The following is a 20,873-nucleotide window of genomic DNA, read 5'->3' as shown; positions in this document are numbered from 1 at the left end:
AATGAAAATTATTTAAAGTATTTCGTTGTTACTCGACAATAGCATTTGCAACGGCTCATCTAATAATAATAGCCGAATCATTTCATATCTTTTACATATTTATTATTGTGGGGGGGGGGGGCGCTTTGCAATGAAAACGATTGCATATTATTTTTTTAAAGAAATATCACAATAGCATTTAATTTTTTCTACATTTTTATTTGAGGGAGGGGGTTGCAATGAAAACCAATGCATATGTTTTATATATAAATTTCATAATAGCACTTTTAACGGCTCACTTAATAATAATAATAGAATAAGTCTTTTTATTTTAACCTATTTTCTTTAGTTTCAATAGAACATTGTTATATGTTTCTTTGTTAAAATTTACATTTGTAATTTAAATTGACCAAGCCCCCTAATCTAACGTTTGTTGGCAAAGTGACAATCATTGTTTTTCATCATTTACGTATATAATAATATATGTATATAATATATATATATTTATATATCTATATATATATAATTATATATATATATATATTATATATATATATATACACACACATATATGTGTGTGTGTTCATGTAAACACATCTTTGAAAGTAGATATATTTCTCTTAAATGTTAAGCCATTATTGCTTTAGTTTATTCATTTTGTTGTTGCATTGCACATGAACCCAACCTCATCACCTTGTAAGTGTAAATTTCTCGTAAATTAAATATAGAAAAATCAAAATATCTGCGTTTAATTTTGATTTACAAATATGTCACTGTCTATTAAAAATAAATATACTTACTACCAAATTTATCGTCTTCAGCCATAATGTACCAACCATATTTCATCACTTTCAAGCCAGCCTTATTTGCCATGATGTAAAGAGCAAATTTACAACTGCCACAATCATCATCATCATCAATAATATTTGGAAGAAAACGCCAAAGTATTTCATATTTACTTTACATTCCGAACTTGGTGCAGGTTTATGGAGAAAGCTGAGCATAAGCGAAAGAACCCAACCTGAACCTTTGTGCGTTCTCACGAGACCACAGGACATCCTGTTTTGATACAGTTTGAGAAAAGAGCGAGAGGATAATAGGATGGGATTTGGCATTTACATTTACAGAGGTCCTTTAGTCATTGCATAGCACAGAGGCTTTCGCCGCTAGGTTGATCCTACATAGGCCTATCATAAATCTGAGAAGCGATTCACAGACCTATTTCACTGTCATGCTGACGAGCGCAGCGCTGACATGGCTTCTGCTGGCGATATGTGCTGACTTCTGGATGGACACTGTTGCAGGTTAGTAAAATTGTGCGAGAGGAATACGTAAAATAGCAGGAAAGGTAATGTATCGCAATACTTTTTAGGTACGAAGAAATTACGGAAAATGGTGGTTGTAACCAGTTTATGAATAGGCCTATTGCAATTCACAGGCTAGAGAATATAAATGAATATATGTACGAAAAAAATGTTTTGAATTAATATATATTTTAAAATTTTAATGGAGTTTTGTTTTTTGTTTTTTAAAGTAAAACCCGGAGTGAACATATAATTTGGAGAAGTACCTACCTACACCATTATCACAGTTAATTTCTCCAACTTATCATATTTATATCTCTGAAATGCCAAAAATAAATAATGACATTTCTAAGGATATCTACTATTACAAATGGCCACAAATATCTAGAAAAAATAAAGTAGTCAGAAGTTGAAAAATCTCCCTGCACCTCCGGGATTTCCGTTGATTATCCAGAATACCATCTTTGACAGGATGAAATCTCTTAGGTATGCATTTCTCGCTGCTTCAGATCCCTGATTTAAGCCCACGAGGGGGTTATGGGAAAGGGGGAGGAATCGAGGGTCAGTGAGCTAAAATATAGTAGGTACCATCTATCTGTTTCTTGTCTATTTACTGTAATTGGTTTTGTGTCCCACTGCGAAATGTGTAAATTTTTCTTGCATTTTTTCTCTTTTTTGCCTCTCAATAACTGGAAGGTTTTGTAAGTAATAAGCGAATACCACAGGAAAATGATAAGAAAGCCAGTTGCTTTTGCCTTTATTGAGGGATTGTCGAGGCACAAATGAAAGACAGTTGAAAAGGAAGTTAGAAGGTAAACAAAAAGATTAAGAATACCGGATGGTTAATTGTGCAAAGGGTAAAAATCATAGAGATAATCCAAGATAATCGAAGACCACACGGTCACAAACTAAAACCACACATTTAACCATGAGAGAAACGAAAGCTTAGCCATACAAAAATATTTATATAACTGATTATATTTATTTTGTTGCTTATATTTACCTACAACTTTCTTGTAATCATGAAGGCATCGAGTTTAAACAAACCAAGACTTACAATTAGAACGCTTCCATTATTTGACTTGATGAAACAAGATTCAATGATATTCCTTTTAACAGAAGTGAGAGTAGTGTCTATATTAGTTTTTTTTTTCATCTGTCCATCCGCCTGTGGTGTTTGCGTATGGTAACACTGCGTCCCGGGCTTTAGATAGTTACATTCAGCTTACATTCAACAATAATAACAATAACCTATTTCGGATATTAACGGTGTAATTCGCATACAGTAAATTATTAAAACACTCTTCAGTTGCAAATGTACACCCAGATATCCTTTTATTTACCTAAAACTTACACATAGCGTAACTATTTAAAGCCCGGGACGCAGTGTTACCATACATAAACACCACAGGCGGATGGAAAAAAAAAATAGTGTTCCGATTGCCGCAGGATAAGCGTGAGAAGAGTTGTCCTCACTGGTGTTACAAGACCGGCCGAGATAAAAAAAAAAAAAAATCGTAATATCAAATGTTATTTCCTTGGTCTTACTGTTAACCCTAGTGTTGTAAGTGTCTATTAGGCATTGTCATTTTAGGGGAATGAGACTGCTACCCCTACTCAGTGCTGACGGCATCTATTTACAATGCTGGTCACCTGTCCAAGAACTGACCAAACCCAATGTTGCTGATCTCCAATTGAATCTCCCCTTCTGATTCTTAGTTCTTCGTAGAGACAAATTTAATGTTTGCAATAACAAATGCTTTAATTAATACAAATTTATTTCTTATAATTCAACCACAAAATTTAATCTTAAATGTCAGATATTAAATTCTTTATATAATTCTTGTCTGTACAATTAACACATCAAATCAAATTTTAAATAGATAATGTATCACGAGTCACCACTGGTACACCCTTAAAGGATGTCCTGTAAGATGATTATCTTGCAGGTTGGCAGCACTGAAATGACTACATGTATATATATAGTCTAACTTTGGTTCTGCTGGAGGAAAAATAATTCTTGTCAAACTTTGAGCACTGAACGAATCTTTGAAAAAGGAAAAAAAATAATAAAACAAGACACGAAACTGTAAAGATGACATTCGGGCGAATGTTCGCCCTTCCATTGTAAAAATCTGTATATATATATAGGTATATATGTTCTCTCTTTTCTCCCAGGAACTAACATGTAGAGCATTTTACGCCCTTTCTTTTGAGTATGTATGTCGGGAATCCGTTCCCTCTATGTAATATTATTCATGCATTTTTGTCTGTGGAGAAACACATTCACAGCGGGGCCCTGTCCCTTTATGTTTATGTTTGTTCGTACGTGTGTGACGAACACTACGCTTCCGTCCGCACACCGCCTAATGTACAGCCTCATTTGCCAAATAAAATTAGTTCGCTCGCTCTCCTTGTATTGCTCAGTCCTCACAATTGGTGACCCAGAAGTAGGTGACCCAAGTGGTTCTGGCTTTGCCATTAAGGGATTAATTCCCATCGCTCACCTTCAGAGAACCTTTAACGGACCCATACAACCCTAGTCTTGGTTCTCTGGTACTCCTCAATGCCATTAGCGAACTCGCAACGGCATTTCTTCACAGAAGTATTTTGGCGTTCAGTGTTGCGGTTTGGCCTGCCATTCACAACTTCTCGTCGACCATAAGCGTGAGTCTAACAAGACGATAGAGAGTTTAGCACATTCACTCAACTCCTCTGTGTCCACCTCAGCCCCGCGATCTGCGAGACGATCCTTCTTCGTGCTTGAGTCCTCCTTGATGCCCGCGCCTGTGCCCTGGACGACCACACCGTCGGAGCCCAACCACATCAAGCTGACACCCTTCTGCAGTGAGGACGTCGCAACATGGCTGCAACGGGCAGAAATACAGTTCCGGATCCACGACATCACCTGGGAAAGCACCAAGGAGGACCTCATCGCCGGAACCCTCACAGTGAATGCCTTCAAATGCCTCACCCCATGGATGCGCAGCCATCCCGGGGAGCTGCCCTGAAGAGGGAGCTCATCCAGGTCTTCTCCCTCCTAGTTTCCCAGTGAGCCACCCAAATTTTTGACCTCGTGGTCAACCCCATGACCATCTCGAATCCCAGACTGGCCTGGCACCAGCTCCAGGACCTGGTCCTCCTGCCAGAGGTGGACCACCAAGGACAAAGGCAGAAGGTGAGCATCCTCCATGGAGATGGAAAGTCTGGTGCAGAGGGCTTTCACGCTGTTTACCGCCGCCCAAGCGGCAAAACTCCTTTCCTCTGTCAGCCAACAGCCTACATAAGGAGGACATGGTTGGTGCAGCATACCAGCGATCGCCGAAGCCCCTCCCAGACATCGGGTGGTACTGCTTCCACCGCCAGTTTGGCAGCAAACAAGCCCCCATGGCAGCGGCAGTAATGAAGTCCCAACCCAGGGGCTTCTACATCCAGGACAGCATCTCCGGCCTCAGGATGCTGGTTGACACTGGTGCCATGCAGTCGGTGTTCCCTTCATCTGCAGAGGATCGCAGCCGCACCCCCGACGACCCAACCGCCTTCGTAACTGCAAATGGAATGCCCATCCGCACCTATGGCACTAGGGCCCAGACCATTGTGTTCCTGGGCTGGACCTACACCTGGCCCTTCATCCTCGCCGACATACGGACCCCTTTCCTGGGGGCAGATTTCCTTGCCCACCATGGCCTCTTGGTGGACGTGGCCTGCCAGCGCCTTCTCGATACCGAGACCTGCCTCTCCCACCCATTCGTCAAAGGACCAAGGGTGCCCACCATCAGCTTCGTCCTTCCCCACCACAGATACGCCTCCCTTCTCCAGGAGTTTCCAGACGTCTTCTGCCCTGAGCTTCGCCAGGTGGCTGGGGCCACGCCCAAGCATGGTGTCTTCCACCATATTGAGACCAAGAGCCCCTGACATACGCCAAGTTCCACCGCCTACCGCCGAAGCTCCTCCAGGAAGCCAAGACCGCGTTCAAAGAAATGGAGACAACGGGGATCTGTAAAAAGGCAGCGAGTCCGTGGGCATCCCTCCTCCACATGGTGAAGAAGGCAGACAGTACGTGGAGGCCCTGTGGTGACTACTGGTGCCTGAAGCTCGTCACCACACCCAACAGCTACTCCCTACCAAACATGCAGGACCTCACTGGGCCCCTCCACGGTGCCAAGGTCCTCTTCAAGATCGACTTATTAAAGTCGTATTTTCAAGTCCCTGTCTATCCCGTTGATATTACGAAGACGGCGATCATCACATCCTTCGGATCCTTCGTGTTCAGGCCTTCTCCACCTTCAGCCTGCGGAACGCTGGGGCCACCTTTCAATGCCTCATGAACAGCATCATCGGTGACTTACCCTTCTGAGTCTGCTACATGGACGATATTATCTTTTCCAAATTGCCGGAGGAGCACCTGAACCACATCTGGGCCGTCCTCACACGCCTACAGGAGAATGGACTTGTCCGTTTTGACAAATGCACATTCGGTGCCGAAAAGGTGGATTTCCTGGGCCACGAAATTACAGCAGCAGGAGTTCGTCCCATGGCGTCAAAGGTGGCTGCAGTGGAGAAGTTCCCAACACCGACAACCGTCAAAGCCCTCCAAGAATTCATCGGGATAGTGAATTATTACCAAAGGTTTGTCCCGGACATTGCCCGCACCATTTGCCCTTTGACTGATGTCCTGAAGGGCAAACCTAAGAAGCTGACATGAGGAGAAGACCAGCAGCTGATGTTCAGTGATTTGCTGGAACTATAAAATAATATCACAATTTTTGAAAGTAAATTGTATTTTACCTAACTATACAAACCTGAGGTCCTTTACATAATGAATTACTTTCAGCGCCAGCTGGAACTCGGTCGTAAGATTCTATAACAAGGTAGTTAGGCAGTAACTGCTTGTTTGATGGTCAGGAGTCCTACCTGACTGAATATAAACATTCCACTTTGCTTTAGGCCCAGGAACAGAGTGAGGGGTGGCATGGGGTGGGCCTATATGTAAAGGACCTCAGGTTTGTATAGTTAGGAAAAATACAATTTACTTTTGAAAATTGTGATTTGTTCCTACATGTTATACAAACCATCGGTCCTTTACTTAAGAAAGATTCATTCATTGGTGGGAGGAATCTGAGTCTTGTGAACAGACTGGTGTTCGCCCAACCTAGGTTCCCTCCCAGGTCGTAAGAGCAATGGGGAGGGGGGGAACCTAGCCTATGTCCAACTGATCGGAGTGAGATCACTGCAAGATCAATGGTCAGACCTCTGGACCAGTTCATAAGAGAGAGGCATGTGTACCTCTTATGAATAGCAAGCAAGAACTTCAAGTCATAAGTAAGAGGCCAAATGTAAAGCATTGGGTTTGTCTCTCACTGCTGTCCACTTCCCCCTCGTTAGGGAAGGGATGAATAAATGCTTCTATCCCTAATGAACGGGATAGAATGGAGCTCGGTTAGGTAGCTTACCTGCATCGTCGTCCTGGCCAGCGTTGTGACGACCGCTACCCTCTGCTCGCAGAGAAAGGGAAGAAAGTAAGAGGAAGAGGAGCCAGTTACACTCTCATTCACTCTCCATTCATGCGATATCACAAGGACGAAATGCTACCTTGTCCTGTAAAGGAGCTGGGTAAGCTACACAACTTGTTGAGCAGGCACCACAGTCCCAAGGAAAGTGTCCAAAGACCTATGGTAATATCCCGAAGAGAGAAGGAAGTGAAGGTGGTCTGGTTGGACCACAACCCTGCTTTCACCTGTGCAACTGACAAGTTCTTGCGGAATGCAAGGGTAGGACCAATACCTTTAACTTCGTGGGCTCAGACGAAAGGTACTAGTGTCGATACTCCTTTCAGAGTTGTATGCTTTCCTGATTACCTCACGAAGCCAGAAAGAAATAGTGTTCTTGGACACTTCTTTCTTGGTCACCCTGGTGCTAACGAAGAGGCATCAACACTCGAGTTCTCTTCAGATAGCACCCTAACAAGACAAAGTAGTATCTCTTCCACATCATTACCTGTAAAGTCTTCAAGGGAGGGGATTGTGAAGGACTCGAACCTGGCGTCAGGGACCAAAGTGTTCTGAGTCTTCACTACGAAATCCAGGGCAAAATCGAGCGGAACCGATCCCCATCCCCTCAAGTGTTTGACGTTGAAGGAAAGACCAAGAAGTTCCCCTACTCTCTTCGCCGATGCCAGGGCCAGCAGAAAGATGGTCTTTAGGGTCAGATCCCTGTCTGACGACTCCCGGAGAGGCTCGTAAAGTCTACGAGTCAAACTCCCTAAGAAAAGAGTCACGTCCCACTCAGGGAGCCTGAGTTCCCTGGGTGGGCAAGACCCATCAAAGTTCCTCATTAGGAGAGATATTTTCATGGAAGAGGAAATATCCACTCCTTGCAGCTTAAGGACTAGAACCAAGGCAGCTCTGTAGCCTTTAACCACAGATGGGGAGAGGGGCTTCTCTCGGCGAAGAAAGACCAGGAAATCTGCTACCTGTTGAAGAGTGGCTGAGTTGAGAGAGACCCTGTCCACAACACCAACCACAGAAGATGAACCACTTTCCCTCGTATACTGCTGCAGAAGACTGTCTAAGGTATCCAGCCATATCTGTTGCTGCTTGGTGAGAAAACCCTCTCGCTCGCAAGAGATGGTGGATAACCGGCAGCCGTGAAGACACAGGGAATGTACTGCCTGGTGGTACCGTTCCACGTGCAGTTGACATAGCAGGTTGTGCCATGGGAGAATCTCTTGCAGTGCCTCCGAGAGAAGAGCCAGTAGGTCTGGATACCAAACGGCCTGAGGCTATTTGGGTGCCATCAGAATCATCCGAAGATTGCTGGTGACCAGCACCCTGCTGATCACCTGGCGAATCAGACAAAATGAGGGAAAGGCGTACACTATGAGGTTGTCCCATGGGTGTTGGAACACATTCTCTGCAGCTGCCCATGGGTCCAGCACAACAGAGAAGAAAACCGGGAGTTTTCTGTTGTGCCGGGTGGTGAACAGATCCACTAATGGACGCCCCCACAGGTCGAACGGCCTTTCCACCACGTCTGGGTGTAGAGACCATTCTGTCAGAATCACCTGATTTTGGCAGCTGAGCTTGTCTACCACTACATTTCTCTTGCCTGGAATGTACCTGGCCGACAGCTCTAATGAATGAGCTACTGCCTACTTTTGCACCTGCATTGTCAACTGATGTAATGTCCCGTTTGTTGATGTATGCCACTACCGTGGTGTTGTTGCTCATCAGCACCACCGAGTGTTCCATCACTTGTTCCCCGAATTCTTGGAGTGCAAGAAACGTTGCCTTGGGTTCCAGAACGTTGATGTGAAGGTGCCTGTCATGTTGGTTCCACACTCCTGAAACCAGCAACTCTTCCAAGTGTGCGCCCCAACCCTCGGTCGATGCATCTGAGAACCAAAGCATCTCCGGAGGGGGAGTTCATAACGGCACTCCTATTAAGAGGTTCCTTCGTCTAGCCACCAGGCTAAGTCCTCCCTTACTTCCTCTGCAAGAGGAAACAGGAAGGATTGCGGATCCCGCACCTGTGACCAACACTTCTTTAGTCTCCATCGCAGGTACTTCCTGGAGGACTAATGGATAGGTACTTGGAAATACGCATCCTTCAGGTCCATCGAAAGCTGGAAATCGTTCTCACTGATGGAATCAAGCACTGAGCGCGACGTTTCTATTGTGAACCGAGTCTGGCGAACGAATCGGTTCAAGGGAGAGAGATCTATCACCGGTCTCCAGCCCCCCGTAGACTACTCCACCAGGAAAAGTTGGCTGTAGAACCCCGGTGACAGTTCTTGTACGATTTCCACAGCTCCTTTGCTCAGCATTGTCTGCACTTCTTGTTTCAGTGCTACGTCCCTGGCTGAACCGGGAACGTATGTTTGGAGATAGACCAGGTGTGAAGTGAGGGGTGGCCTCGACTCAAAGGGAAGTAGATATCTCTCCCAAAGGACATCCACTACCCGGGTCTCGGCTCCATAGCACTGCCAAGTTGCCCAGTGGCTTGCCAGGCAGCCCCCACTTCCGGCAGCAGGTGAGGGGGAATGCCGTCCCTAGCGTTTCCCTCTTCCCCTTTTGCTTAACCCCCTTCCCGCGAGAGGAGGAAGGCTGAGAGGGGGGGCTGATGCTCACCTCTCGAAGCGAAAGAGGAAGGCTGGGTCTTTCCACGCGCTACCCTTGATGATACTGACGTCTTAGGAGTGGAGGAAGAGCTAGCTAAGCACTGCGGCTTAGCCGTAGTTGAACGAGACTGCCCAGAAGTCTCCACAACTGCCTGGTGTACTAAGCGATCGCTGTCCTCAGCTTTTCACTTTTCCACCGCAGCGTCCACCATCTCTCTAGGGAAGAGAGAGGAAGAACCCAGCAACAGTCCATTCCTTAGACACATCGTTGCCTCTACACCAGCCACCCTGGATATGTGATGCAGGTCTGTGTCCCTCCTCCTCAGTACCAGGTTGGCCCACAGGGTAGCAGTCTGATGGGCCAGGTAGGAAACCACCCTACCTCCAGACTGGCAGTCTCCCAAAAGCAGAGTCTTCCCCAGGAACTATAGATCCCGAGGAAGCTGCAACTCTGGATACCGTGAGGGACCACAGATCCAGCCAGGAGACGGCATGGAAGGCTGCCATGGCAGTGGATTCCAGGGCCATTACCTCGTGCTGCGAGACCCAAAGGTTCTCTGACAGCACGTGATGCAGAGGTAATCCTGGAGTTAGACAAGCTAACTCTGGGTCAACCTGCTTGGTCGGCAACGGGTCTGACAAAGGCGCATAGAAGCGCTGCTGGCGAGGCAGAGGAGGGGAAAGCCGCTTGTTTGGCTGCTGGCCCTAAGTGAAGCTTCCTGGTCCAGCACACTGTCAGCCAGGGAAGACCAGGGTAGCCCTACAGACGCTCTAGGTTCCTTCTTAGGACCCCAGAACGACTCCAACCTAGATGGACGGTCAGAGGGGGCAACCACCAATCCTTCCTCGAGGTCATTGTGCTGATGGATCAGCCCAATGACCTGTGTCTCAGGAGTGACTGCGTATTGAGGTAACAGACAGTCAGATCCATCCAGGCAGAGTCCCTCCTGAGACACTCTTCCTTCAGCAGGAAGAACCTCACCAGACCCCCCTTGGTCTCCTCTAACCACTTGAGCGTACAACCCGTCCGATCCTAAAACTGAACCAGGCACATAGGCTTTCGTGGCTGGACTGTAAGGAGTGCACTCCTCATAGTCACTCCTGTTCGCCTTGCTCCTCCCAGTGTATCCCGAGGATGTTGAAGGGACAGGTGAGGTAGACCTGACGCTCCCACCCTGCCTACCAGCAGAACCGGTAGGCTGGGAGGACTGCAGGCGATCACCAACCCGCGGTGGTGACCAGGCTGCAGGTCTGGACCAGTGATCTCCCTGTGGAGAAGCGCAGGACTGAGGATGGTAGTGTAGGTCTCTTGCGTCAGGGGAGCTGCTACCAGCCGTGTGGACCGTCGGGTGACTGGTAGCGTCCACTAACGCGGTGAGAGCGAGCATCGTCCTCATGACACGGCATGGTCCCAGAAGCAGCCGGAGCTGTTCCCAAGGACCTGGGAGACCTCCTCCCAGCCTCGCCTCGTGTACAGTCAGGTGGGACTGACATGTCAACCCGGGGTACTGGGCAACTCTTACCATCCTTCCGCTCCGTGCCTGGGTCCTGGCAGTGAGCCTACTCAGCAGCCTGGACTCTGGCTGCACGGTCACCAGCCAGGAGCAGAGATACCAGCAGTGGCTGGTACCTCCACGGTCCCCGTCTTTCTCTTCCCTGAGGAAGGAGAGACGGGCCCCATTCCCGAAGAAATGGAAGGACCAGTGGAGGCCCACCTGTCTCACCGAGACGATGAGACAGACCCTTAGAAGTCTCTGTACTAGACTTCTTAGGGGTGGGGGCGAAACCACCTTCTTCTTCCTCTTCTGGGAGCCCTTGATAGTAGAAGGGGAGGCGGCGGTAGACGATGACGACGAAGACGAAGAAGACGACGACAACACTTTCCTCTTTGACTTATTCTTCGCCAGCTTCCTCAGAACAGCAGACAGGTCTCCCATCCAGGACGGAGCTGGGGCAGCTGCTGAAGCAGCGGGGACAAGCTCCACCTAGGAAGGAGGACCTGAAGGAGCAGCAGCACTTCCACGGACAAGAACAGGGGCAGCAGGCAGACGACAGCAACAGGAGGTAGGTTCAGGGGCGAGCTCTTGGGGCACTCAAAATCAGGTGGAGGAGCAAGGACAGCAAAACCTGGGGGAGGAGGAGGAGGGTAATACTCCACCTTGGATACGTGTGGCACTGGTGCCTGCACCACAGCAGTGGGGATAACCATCATCACATGCTGGGTGTAGACCAGGTGAGGTGGTGCTGCGTACCCCAGTGTAGAAACTGTTGTGGTCATCCTCGACTCCACCACGTGTTACTGTGACTTGAGCTAGATGTTGTAGGAGTCCCTGGATGTTCGGAGTGGCAGGAAGACTAGCAATCGCCATACCTGCTGCAGATCCCACCCGCGGAGGCAGACAAACCTGAGGAAGACGGAACAGTCGGGTATATGGGGGGAGTTCCTGTTCACTCAGAGGGGGAAGAATCACCCCTCCCAGGCAGACAGAAGTTCCCGAGTACAACTCCAGTTCGGCATGTCTCCCTCCTTCCTCTGCACTCAACAGATCGAGTGAAGAGGAGGAGAGAGACATATCCCCCGAAGGAGAGAGAGCCATGCAAGGAGGCTTTCGAGGGGGAAGGAAAGAAGACAACGTGTCTGTAACCAGCAGTGTCGAGGGAGAGCTTTCCAACGACGCCTTGGCTGACTTATGTGGCTTCTTCCTCCTCTCGTATCTCCCCCACTGCTCCTTCGACCAGGAGATACAAGTTCACAAGTTAAATCCTTATTACAATCATGCCCCCGGCACCTTACGTAAAGGGTGTGAGGATCCACTTCTTTGCTAGAACGAAATACACCAAACTTTCTAACCCCACTCCAGGACATTCTCCGGTTGGATGGGGTCCATAAGGGCTTATCTGACTCATGGGTTTGCATGTCAAAATCTCAAAATCAGACAAAATAGACAAAACAACATAGAACAGTCTCACGACAGAGGCGGACAGAGAGGTAAACAACACGTCTGCACCCGACTGCAGTCGAAGGCAAAGTGGAATGTTTATATCCAGTTGGGCAGGACTCCTGACCATCGGACAAGCAGTTACTGCCTAACTACCTTGTTATAGAATCTTACGACCAAGTTCCAGCTGGCGCTGAAAGTAATTCCTTATGTAAAGGACCGATGGTTTGTATAACGTGTAGACACAATTTTACTACATGTATCATCATATTAGTATTTAGTATGTGCTTGCTGAGAGAGAGAGAGAGAGAGAGAGAGCATTGAATCCACAACATCATATGTCTGACCATCAAGAGTGAAATTATTAATTATTTGAGACAGAGAATAATAATGAAGAGAGAGAGAGAGAGAGAGAGAGAGAGAGAGAGAGAGAGAGAGAGAGAGAGAGAGAGAGAGAGAGAGAGAGAGAGAGAGAGAGATTCATTGTTCAAGGCATCGGGGTCATTAACTTTAAGTAGGACATAATCCATTGTTATAAGACCTTGCAGATAAAGAGCGCATTAAAGTTTGTTTTCCGTATCAAGAACCAGGTCAGGGTTGCCATTGCACCCATCATTATCCAAACCTCTCCCCCGTGGATAAGCATTGGCCAGCTGTTCCACTGGGCAGTGGTTCTAATCCACGAGAAAGAAGTTATTGTATGCCATTTTAGACATCATTTTCAAAACACAAAAGCAAGGAGGAACTCTTAGGAGCTTCGGACCCCGCCTTAATTCATATGATCTCATCTTATCTTTTCAGGTTCCTTGGTACTTGAAATCAGCTTGAATGTATCGGAGACTCCCAGCCAAAGCAAGATTTACTTTTCGAGACTCTCGGAAGATGCTTCCTTCAAACTCGTCCTCGACAATGAAGAAAAGACTGTTGAGGCTGACAACATGGAAGGATGGCAAGAGCTGAGATTCATCGTCAGTTTGCCTGGGCCAGAATGCGTAAGTAAATCAATCCCCAGGACGTCTACAGGAGTCAGATGCATTACAAACAGCGGGGAAGAAATTTAAGAACTGAATAGAATATAGAATTTTGAAACGTTGGGACCTATGAGGTCATTCAGCACTGAAAACGAAATTGAGAGTAGAAAGATTTTAATGGAGTAACAGAAGGAAAACCTCCCTGTTGCACCACATCAAAATTTTCAGGAGAGGGTGGAAAGTAAGAAAGAGAATGAGAAAGGAGCAGCAAAAGGAATGAAAGGGGTTGCAGTTGGGGGCCAAAGGGATGCTGCAAAGTACCTTAAGTAGTGCATACAGTGCACCGCATGAGGTGCATTGACTGCACTAGCCCCTATGGGGGAAAAATCAAGTTACGAAAGAAAACCTAGTTTCTACCATTTCAAGTGGCATAAGAACACTTATCAGACTGAGGAAGTCGTGAGATTTTTGACGAACACTTCCGATACACTCATGTTTTTGTCCACAGCTTTTGTCTTCCTTAAAATGGCCTAAGATGTTCTTATCTTCTCTGTAATTTAGCTTCTTCCTTCTACCTCTACCTATCTATCTGCCTCACTGTCTGCTTCCAAACTCTTCCTCCTTTACTCTTTGGTCTAGTTTTCATGTCCAATATAGAAACTATGTAAACTATGTTAAATTGTCTTGCACAGAATGAAAATAAAAAATTGACACCAAAGACCAAGCACTGGAACCTAAGAGGTCGTTCAGCATTGAAAATAACAATAAAATAATTGTTAGGAGAGGGTGGAAAGTAAGATGGAGGAAAGAGAATATAAATGAAGGTCTAGTAAGAGGAATGAAACAGTATACAGCTAGGGGGCTAAGGGATGCTGCAAAGAACCTTAAGTAATGCCTACATCACTGATGGCACTACCTCCACTATGGAGGTCTTGCATAGAAGTATAAGTATCACTGTAGGTATAGAAAGGACAACACAAAACAGAGCTTTCGGCAAAGGTACCTAACAAGCAGCTATTAATAAAATCCTTTACGGTACAATTCATTTATTTCCCTTCACTTTCAGACCTCTGCCCTAACTCAGACGTACAACAGATATGGCTACCAAGTCATGGAAGTCTGCTCAAAAGACACAGAGGACCAACTAGAAATTCAGGTACTCGACTTAGCTAATATTTCCTTAGCAATTGGAGAAGATCCAAGCAAGGTGATTGGAGGTAAGTCTAAAAATTCAGCAAGATCTACATCAGGTTTCTGAAGTTTTTGTGATATTTTCACTGTTGAAGTACTACTCAAAATAGATACAGGTAGTCCTTGAGACATGATATTTTGAGTTGCAATATTTCAAAGATGCGATGGCAATAACAGTTCCAATATTTTGAAGCTGTGGTGGTGATATCAGTTACGAAGGCAATACCAGTTACAATATTTCAAAGTTACGATGGCAATACCAGAGACAACAATTCGAAGTTACGATGGCGATACCAGTTACGATGTTACGAAGTTACGCTGCCGATACCAGTTACGATATTTCAAAGCTACCATGGCAATTCAAGTTACAATATTTTGAAGTTATAATGGCAATACCAGTTATGATATTTCAAAGTTACAATGGCAATACAAGTTACAATATGTTGAAGTTACGATGGACGATGGCGATACCAGTTACAATATTTCAAAGTTACAAAGGCGACACCAATATCGATATTTCAAGTTACAATGGTGATACTGTACCTACCAGTTACAATATTTCAATTATGATGGCGATTCCAGTTACGATATTTCAAAGTCACACTGGCAATACCAATTACAATACAGTAATACCCCGAAACCCCGAACTTACGCGATGTTAAGTTCCAGACCCTCTCGTGCAAGGGGAAGGGTTGCGTATGTTTGGAACGGTCACTAAAAATGCTAATAAATTCCTAGTTTGAACACTAAATATGACCATGATCATGCTCCCTAAGTATTAAACTAACTTAAATGAAATTAAAGTTACTGTAATTTCATTTAAAAGTTAGTTTAATACATTACCCTTAAAAGAGTAATAAATGGTTGACATAAACATAGTTACAGTAACTACTACATAGTATGTTTACTAATGTTACCCCTAATTCATTGGATGCCATGTTATTTTCCCCTCACAGAGTAAAAGAAGTTTTCTTTGTGTCACCAGGTAAACTTCATAAGTCAGTCATAACGAAGGTACACAATTCAATAAAATAAAGAAAACATTTGTACAGTGGACATCCCGTATTCGCGGGGATGCGTACCAGAACGGCCCCCCTGTGAATAGTTAGAACCCACTCTAAAAACACCTATAACTGCCTATCTTGAAAGTTCAGATACCAAATGTATATACCATAAATAACATCCTACTTCTAATAAACCTTAAATTAGTATCCTATTACGTACTGTATCACTCTTTGAGATTATATCATTATTATAATTTCAAAGTCATCTTAAACATTTTACCATTAAAAATATATATGTACAACCAATAAGAGAGAGAGAGAGAGAGAGAGAGAGAGAGAGAGAGAGAGAGAGAGAGAGAGAGAGAGAGAGAGAGCATTGAATCAGCAGCATCATATATCTGACCATCAAGAATGATGGTCAGATATATGATGATAACTCCTTCCGACTCCGACTCCTTCCCCTCCACCAATTCATATATCAAACTCTCATTTACTACCCGGCCTCCTTTCTCGAATTGGATCAAAAGACTGGGAATCACCATTTCTTTTAAAAATCTCATTAATATTTGAAAATTAGTTATTAGGTAAATCATTTATTTATCATACTACAAAACAAATAAACATTATGCAAGTTAGAGAGAGAGGGATATCATTTTTGAAAAGTGCAGTAATTTTGTGAATGGGTATCGCATCTTGTAAAAGTATATGTACTAACTGTATGTGTTGTGTTACCTTTGTATCATATTTATGCATGTACAAAAATAAAAATAATACATTTTTAATGAAGACTTTACACATGAAAGCTTTAAAAATTATAATTAGTTAGGTTCCAGTGAAAAGTTCATGCTATCGTGAATTTGCGCAACTCAAATCGCATAAGTTTGGGGTACTACTGTATTTCAAAGTTACGATGGTGATACCAGTTACAATATTTCTAGTTACAATGGCAAAACCAATTTCAATATCTTGAAGTTACGTTGATGATACCAGTTACGTATTTCAATTACAATGGTGATACCAGTTACGATATTTCAAAGTTACAATGGCGATACCGATAGTGTGTGATTTTTGTCCATTTTAAACTGTTTAAAATGCAAATTTGTGTAAGATTAGAATGTCTTCCAAATGCCCAAGTGAGTCTCCTGCTGGTGGTGTGATGAAGAGGCATCCATCACCTTAGAGCAGAAAATAGAAAGGAGTTAACAGTACAGTACAATATATGTATAGATCACATGGTGTAGGCTAAGATACCTGTAAAATAAAATCAAATTATTTAACAAATGGACATCTTCAGACTCAGCTACACTAATGTTTAATTTTTGTTATGATAAAAAACTAATGCATTCAGCATTTTCAGCAAGACCACTGTAATATATATATATATAATATATATATATATAATATATAGATATATATATATATATATTATATATATCTAGATAAATATAGATATATATATATAAGATATATATATATATATATATATATATATATATAGATATTATATATATATCTATATATAGATATAGATATATATATATATATATATATATACATATATATATACATATAAATATATCTAGATATATCTATCTTCTAGATATATATAATCTATATATCTATCGATATATATATATATATATATCATATATATATTATATATACTATGAGTAATCTAAATTTAAAAACATGACAGTGTTTTCAGTACGTACTTATACAGTACTTCTTATTTCTCATGCTTCTTGAAAATTTTTTTTTAATAGCTCAATATTTTTGCCAAGAAAATGTCTGCATATGTTATTTAGAAAACTATAAACATAAGTCCATAAGACTGAAGACCTTAAAGTTTCACACTCCCATTCAAAGACAAAAAGACAACTGGACTGAAAGAACACATATGATAAAGATCATTCTCAAACATTCAAGCAAAAATAATCTTACTTACACAAAAGTTATGATAAGGAAATGTTAACCCACCATTGTAAGAGTAATTTAGCTCCTCATTTCAGATGCCAGGAATACTCTTGGGAAACTGCAGACTGACGTACCTGTATGCATAGCAGTTGTTTTAATCCTAGGGCTCTTGTGTTATTCAGTCTACCTACTCCATGACACAAGGAAAATGATAAAAGGCCAAAATGAATGTGATCATGCAGCATCTCTATGCACATTGCAGAATGAATCAAAGATGACCCCTGCAAGGAAGTTCTCCACAACCTCTACTCGCAATCTCATGATGCACAAGAACTCGATCAGAGCAAGGATGTCCACTGACTCCATTGACCTGAAACCCCTCAGCCCAGGCAGTCCCAAGCCACCTTCTGATCTACCACCACCAGTCCCACCAACTCCAGATCACTTGAATTACCTGGCTGTCTCCACTGAGATGTTGGACTCAGATTACTCGAGTCCTATGGTGCCTGAGCAGATCACCGAAGAAGACGAAGAGGAACATGACTACGACTACATCGACCTGAAGAAACTACAGCAGTACAAAAACCAAATGAAACTGGTGGGACAAGAAATTGAGGAAAGGTTTGCTGGCCAGAGGTTGCTCCATGATTCTGAAAACTCCCTCTATGAACCTGCAAAGTCCTCTGAATTGAATACATTTCAAAATACTGTTTCGGGAAACTCAATCTATGAATCACTGATTAATCTGGAAATTGAGGAACATGTCCAACAAGATGAAAAGAAGAGTACCACAGAAAAGTCAAATTCAATTGCCCCAAACCAAGAAATTTCTCTAAACACAGAAGAAAACAAAGACACAGTGTCTGAAGCAACATTTTCCCCTTTCACTGACTACCATCAAATGCTGCCACAAGACTCTATGAGGCCTGAGAATGAAGGACCCTCTGACATACTTAGCATTAGCAACCTATGCCGACATGAGTCAGCAGTAACCCTTACAGAGAATGAATACAAGAATTCCCTTGAAGACTTTACCCCTAATTTCCAGAGCCTTGAAGAATTACCCCTGGAAGCTCAAATCCACAAAAATGAGGATGGAAAAGAGGGTTCAAATGAGGAACTAATCCCTGTCATCCAAAGTCAGAACGATCCAGAACAAGGCCATAAATGGGATGCAAGTGATGCATCTTTTACAGAAAAACCCGAGTCTCAGACAGACCACCCACTGGTAATAAGCTCATGCAGTATTTAATTTTGAAGTTTTGAACAAAAAAAGCCACTTCTTAAGGAAAGGTGAACAATATTCTTACATATAAGATCCACAACAGAATTTGACAGACCTTGGAAAGGTATGAATATACTGTTTGGCCCTCTGAAACAGGCGACATAATTCGACAAAATGTTTAATCTAGTCAGTTACACAGTTTTGTTGCTTGTTTAAGCAGCCTTGCCAAACAGCAGGCTGCTAAGAGGGCCAACACAGTATTTAAAGTGCCCTGTGATATAAAAGTTGCATATATGAAAACATGTACTGCTTTTTCTCTATATATGAAGCCAATCAGTGTCCTCAATTTTACGTTCTTTGTACTAACAACTGACATTGTGTGGTGAATGCACATAGTGAGAAGAATCATATATACTCAACAAAAGCTTCATTCAGTACTTGGTCATATGACCAAGTCTGCATCCACTTTTTATTTCCTTGACTACCCCTTTCCATCTTGACCGCATGTGGTGCTTGAAATAGTGTTTCCTAATAAAAGTTATAATTTTCTTCTTCTTTTCAGTCTCTCTGAAACATTCCCTTTCACTGGAGTAAATAAACACGTCCCTGCAAATCTTTTCCCGCCTCTTCATACCACATATCTCCACCAATTCCACATTTGTGACACAATCTCCCCACCATATTCTAACCTTGAATCTCAACATTCTATGCTCATTACCTCAAAATCTATATTTTTTGTCTATAGTAGTAACCCAGCTCTCCCTCTTTCAACACCTAATTCATGCTGCAGCTACTCTGTTTCTGCTTCACAGTCCAGCATGTTTCCAAAGTAACACGACATATCTACCTCTTCTCAGACCTGCACATTGATCACAACAAGTTTCAGCTCCCCTTCTCCATTTGCCTTTGTAATGCATTTCAGGCATAGAAAAAATCCAAGATTGTGAGCTTAGGCACCTCTGGGACATCACCTATTACATTCAGTATACAGTCCACCACCAGGCCTTTACCATAACTAGATGGCCATTTTCCCAGTTGCAGTTTTATCTTTTGTTACTTTGCCAGTCACAACTGATTTTCTGGATGAACAATTTAATATTAAATTTTGTGAGGGTTCACTTAATATATTACTGTACATTGTTGTTTAACTGTATATTGAGGTATGAGCCAGAAAAGTGGGTAAATCAGAAAGTCCTAGCAGTGCATGCAGCCAATTCCTCATTCCTTACAGCAGTCCATACAAGTGTGGTCCCACAGGTATATAAGATGCAGGCACCTGGTCCTGACTCCTGTACCTTATGCAGTTGTGCCAGTTTTACTAGCTTCAGTCCCTCGCCACATTTCTAATCTTGAGCTTGTTTCCTTGTGTTGTCAACGTATACTTTAATAAATTAATTTTCGAAATAAAATTAGGTACTTATGCTCTCTTCCCTATACAAAATCTAATTTTAAAAAGTCTTGTTCTTGCTCCTTATAGTAATAGTTTGTTCCTCTATTTCCTAATGCGTGAAAGTGACATTCATAAGAAAATAATTATGGTAGCGTACGCTGCAGAATGGGATAGGTAGGCAACACACTTCTACAGTAAGTAATGAACATTTCACAACTTCACTGAATGCTTCACTCTTGCAAAAGCAAATCAACCACAAAGTCAACTCTGAGGTTATTTTGTCAGAATACCCTTGCACGTCACAACATTCAGAAGTTATACTGCCACCCTTACTGGATCTTCTCTTGCTTAACATACTTTACTGAATTTATGAATAAGAAAGACAAGTCATATGACTAAGTGGACTAAAAGGAAATTTTATACTGATTTTTAACTTCAATGGCAAATCAAGCTGAGGTAAAAAAGGGATTTTGACGTAGGAAAAATCTATTTCTGGGCGAGGAAGCCGTGTCGCCCAGTGAAATGTGTCTGCTTTAGCACTATTTCTAGTAAAATATTGCTATAATACCAGAGAACTGCTAAATTGGACATGTCAGAAGCCTCTGACTCGCTCACCTATATAAAAGGTGTCGGTATAAAACTGGGGCGAGTGTTAAACACTACCACAGCAACCCCTCCAATTAGCCTTTTCCTCATCAAAAGACCCTAAATACGGGGAGCCGACCCTTTTATTTTTAAGTTTGGTATATTTCATTCAGATATTTTTCCCTTTTTTCTTTTCGTCTGCCTGCCGTTTCTTATCGTTTTGTCAGTAGGCAAGTAGGATTTCCCCTTTTG

The 20,873-nt window shown here is 43.3% G+C and overlaps 1 protein-coding gene across 1 annotated transcript; it reads left to right on the top strand.

Annotated features, from left to right (window-relative positions):
- The first annotated feature begins 1,051 nt into the window (after positions 1-1,051).
- LOC135199397 (uncharacterized) lies at positions 1,052-20,467 on the top strand. Its single transcript, XM_064227390.1, has 4 exons — positions 1,052-1,283; positions 13,143-13,333; positions 14,379-14,529; positions 17,517-20,467. The coding sequence occupies exons 1-4, from the start codon at positions 1,211-1,213 to the stop codon at positions 18,671-18,673; spliced, it is 1,572 nt and encodes a 523-aa protein (XP_064083460.1). The 5' UTR covers positions 1,052-1,210; the 3' UTR covers positions 18,674-20,467.
- The last annotated feature ends 406 nt before the right edge of the window (positions 20,468-20,873 follow it).

Source organism: Macrobrachium nipponense, chromosome 25 (assembly GCF_015104395.2).
Source record: "Macrobrachium nipponense isolate FS-2020 chromosome 25, ASM1510439v2, whole genome shotgun sequence".
Classification (NCBI taxonomy): Eukaryota; Metazoa; Arthropoda; class Malacostraca; order Decapoda; family Palaemonidae; genus Macrobrachium; species Macrobrachium nipponense.
Note: the sequence above shows the minus strand (reverse complement) of the source record. Positions and strands in the feature narration are given on the sequence as shown.

Bases quoted from the DNA above. Each gene is read 5' to 3' on its own strand.
- LOC135199397 (XM_064227390.1), top strand. From the start codon at position 1,211: ATGCTGACGAGCGCAGCGCTGACATGGCTTCTGCTGGCGATATGTGCT. The intron at 13,334-14,378 runs GTAAGTAAATCA...CTTCACTTTCAG, and splicing joins GTTTGCCTGGGCCAGAATGC to ACCTCTGCCCTAACTCAGAC. The intron at 14,530-17,516 runs GTAAGTCTAAAA...TCCTCATTTCAG, and splicing joins TCCAAGCAAGGTGATTGGAG to ATGCCAGGAATACTCTTGGG.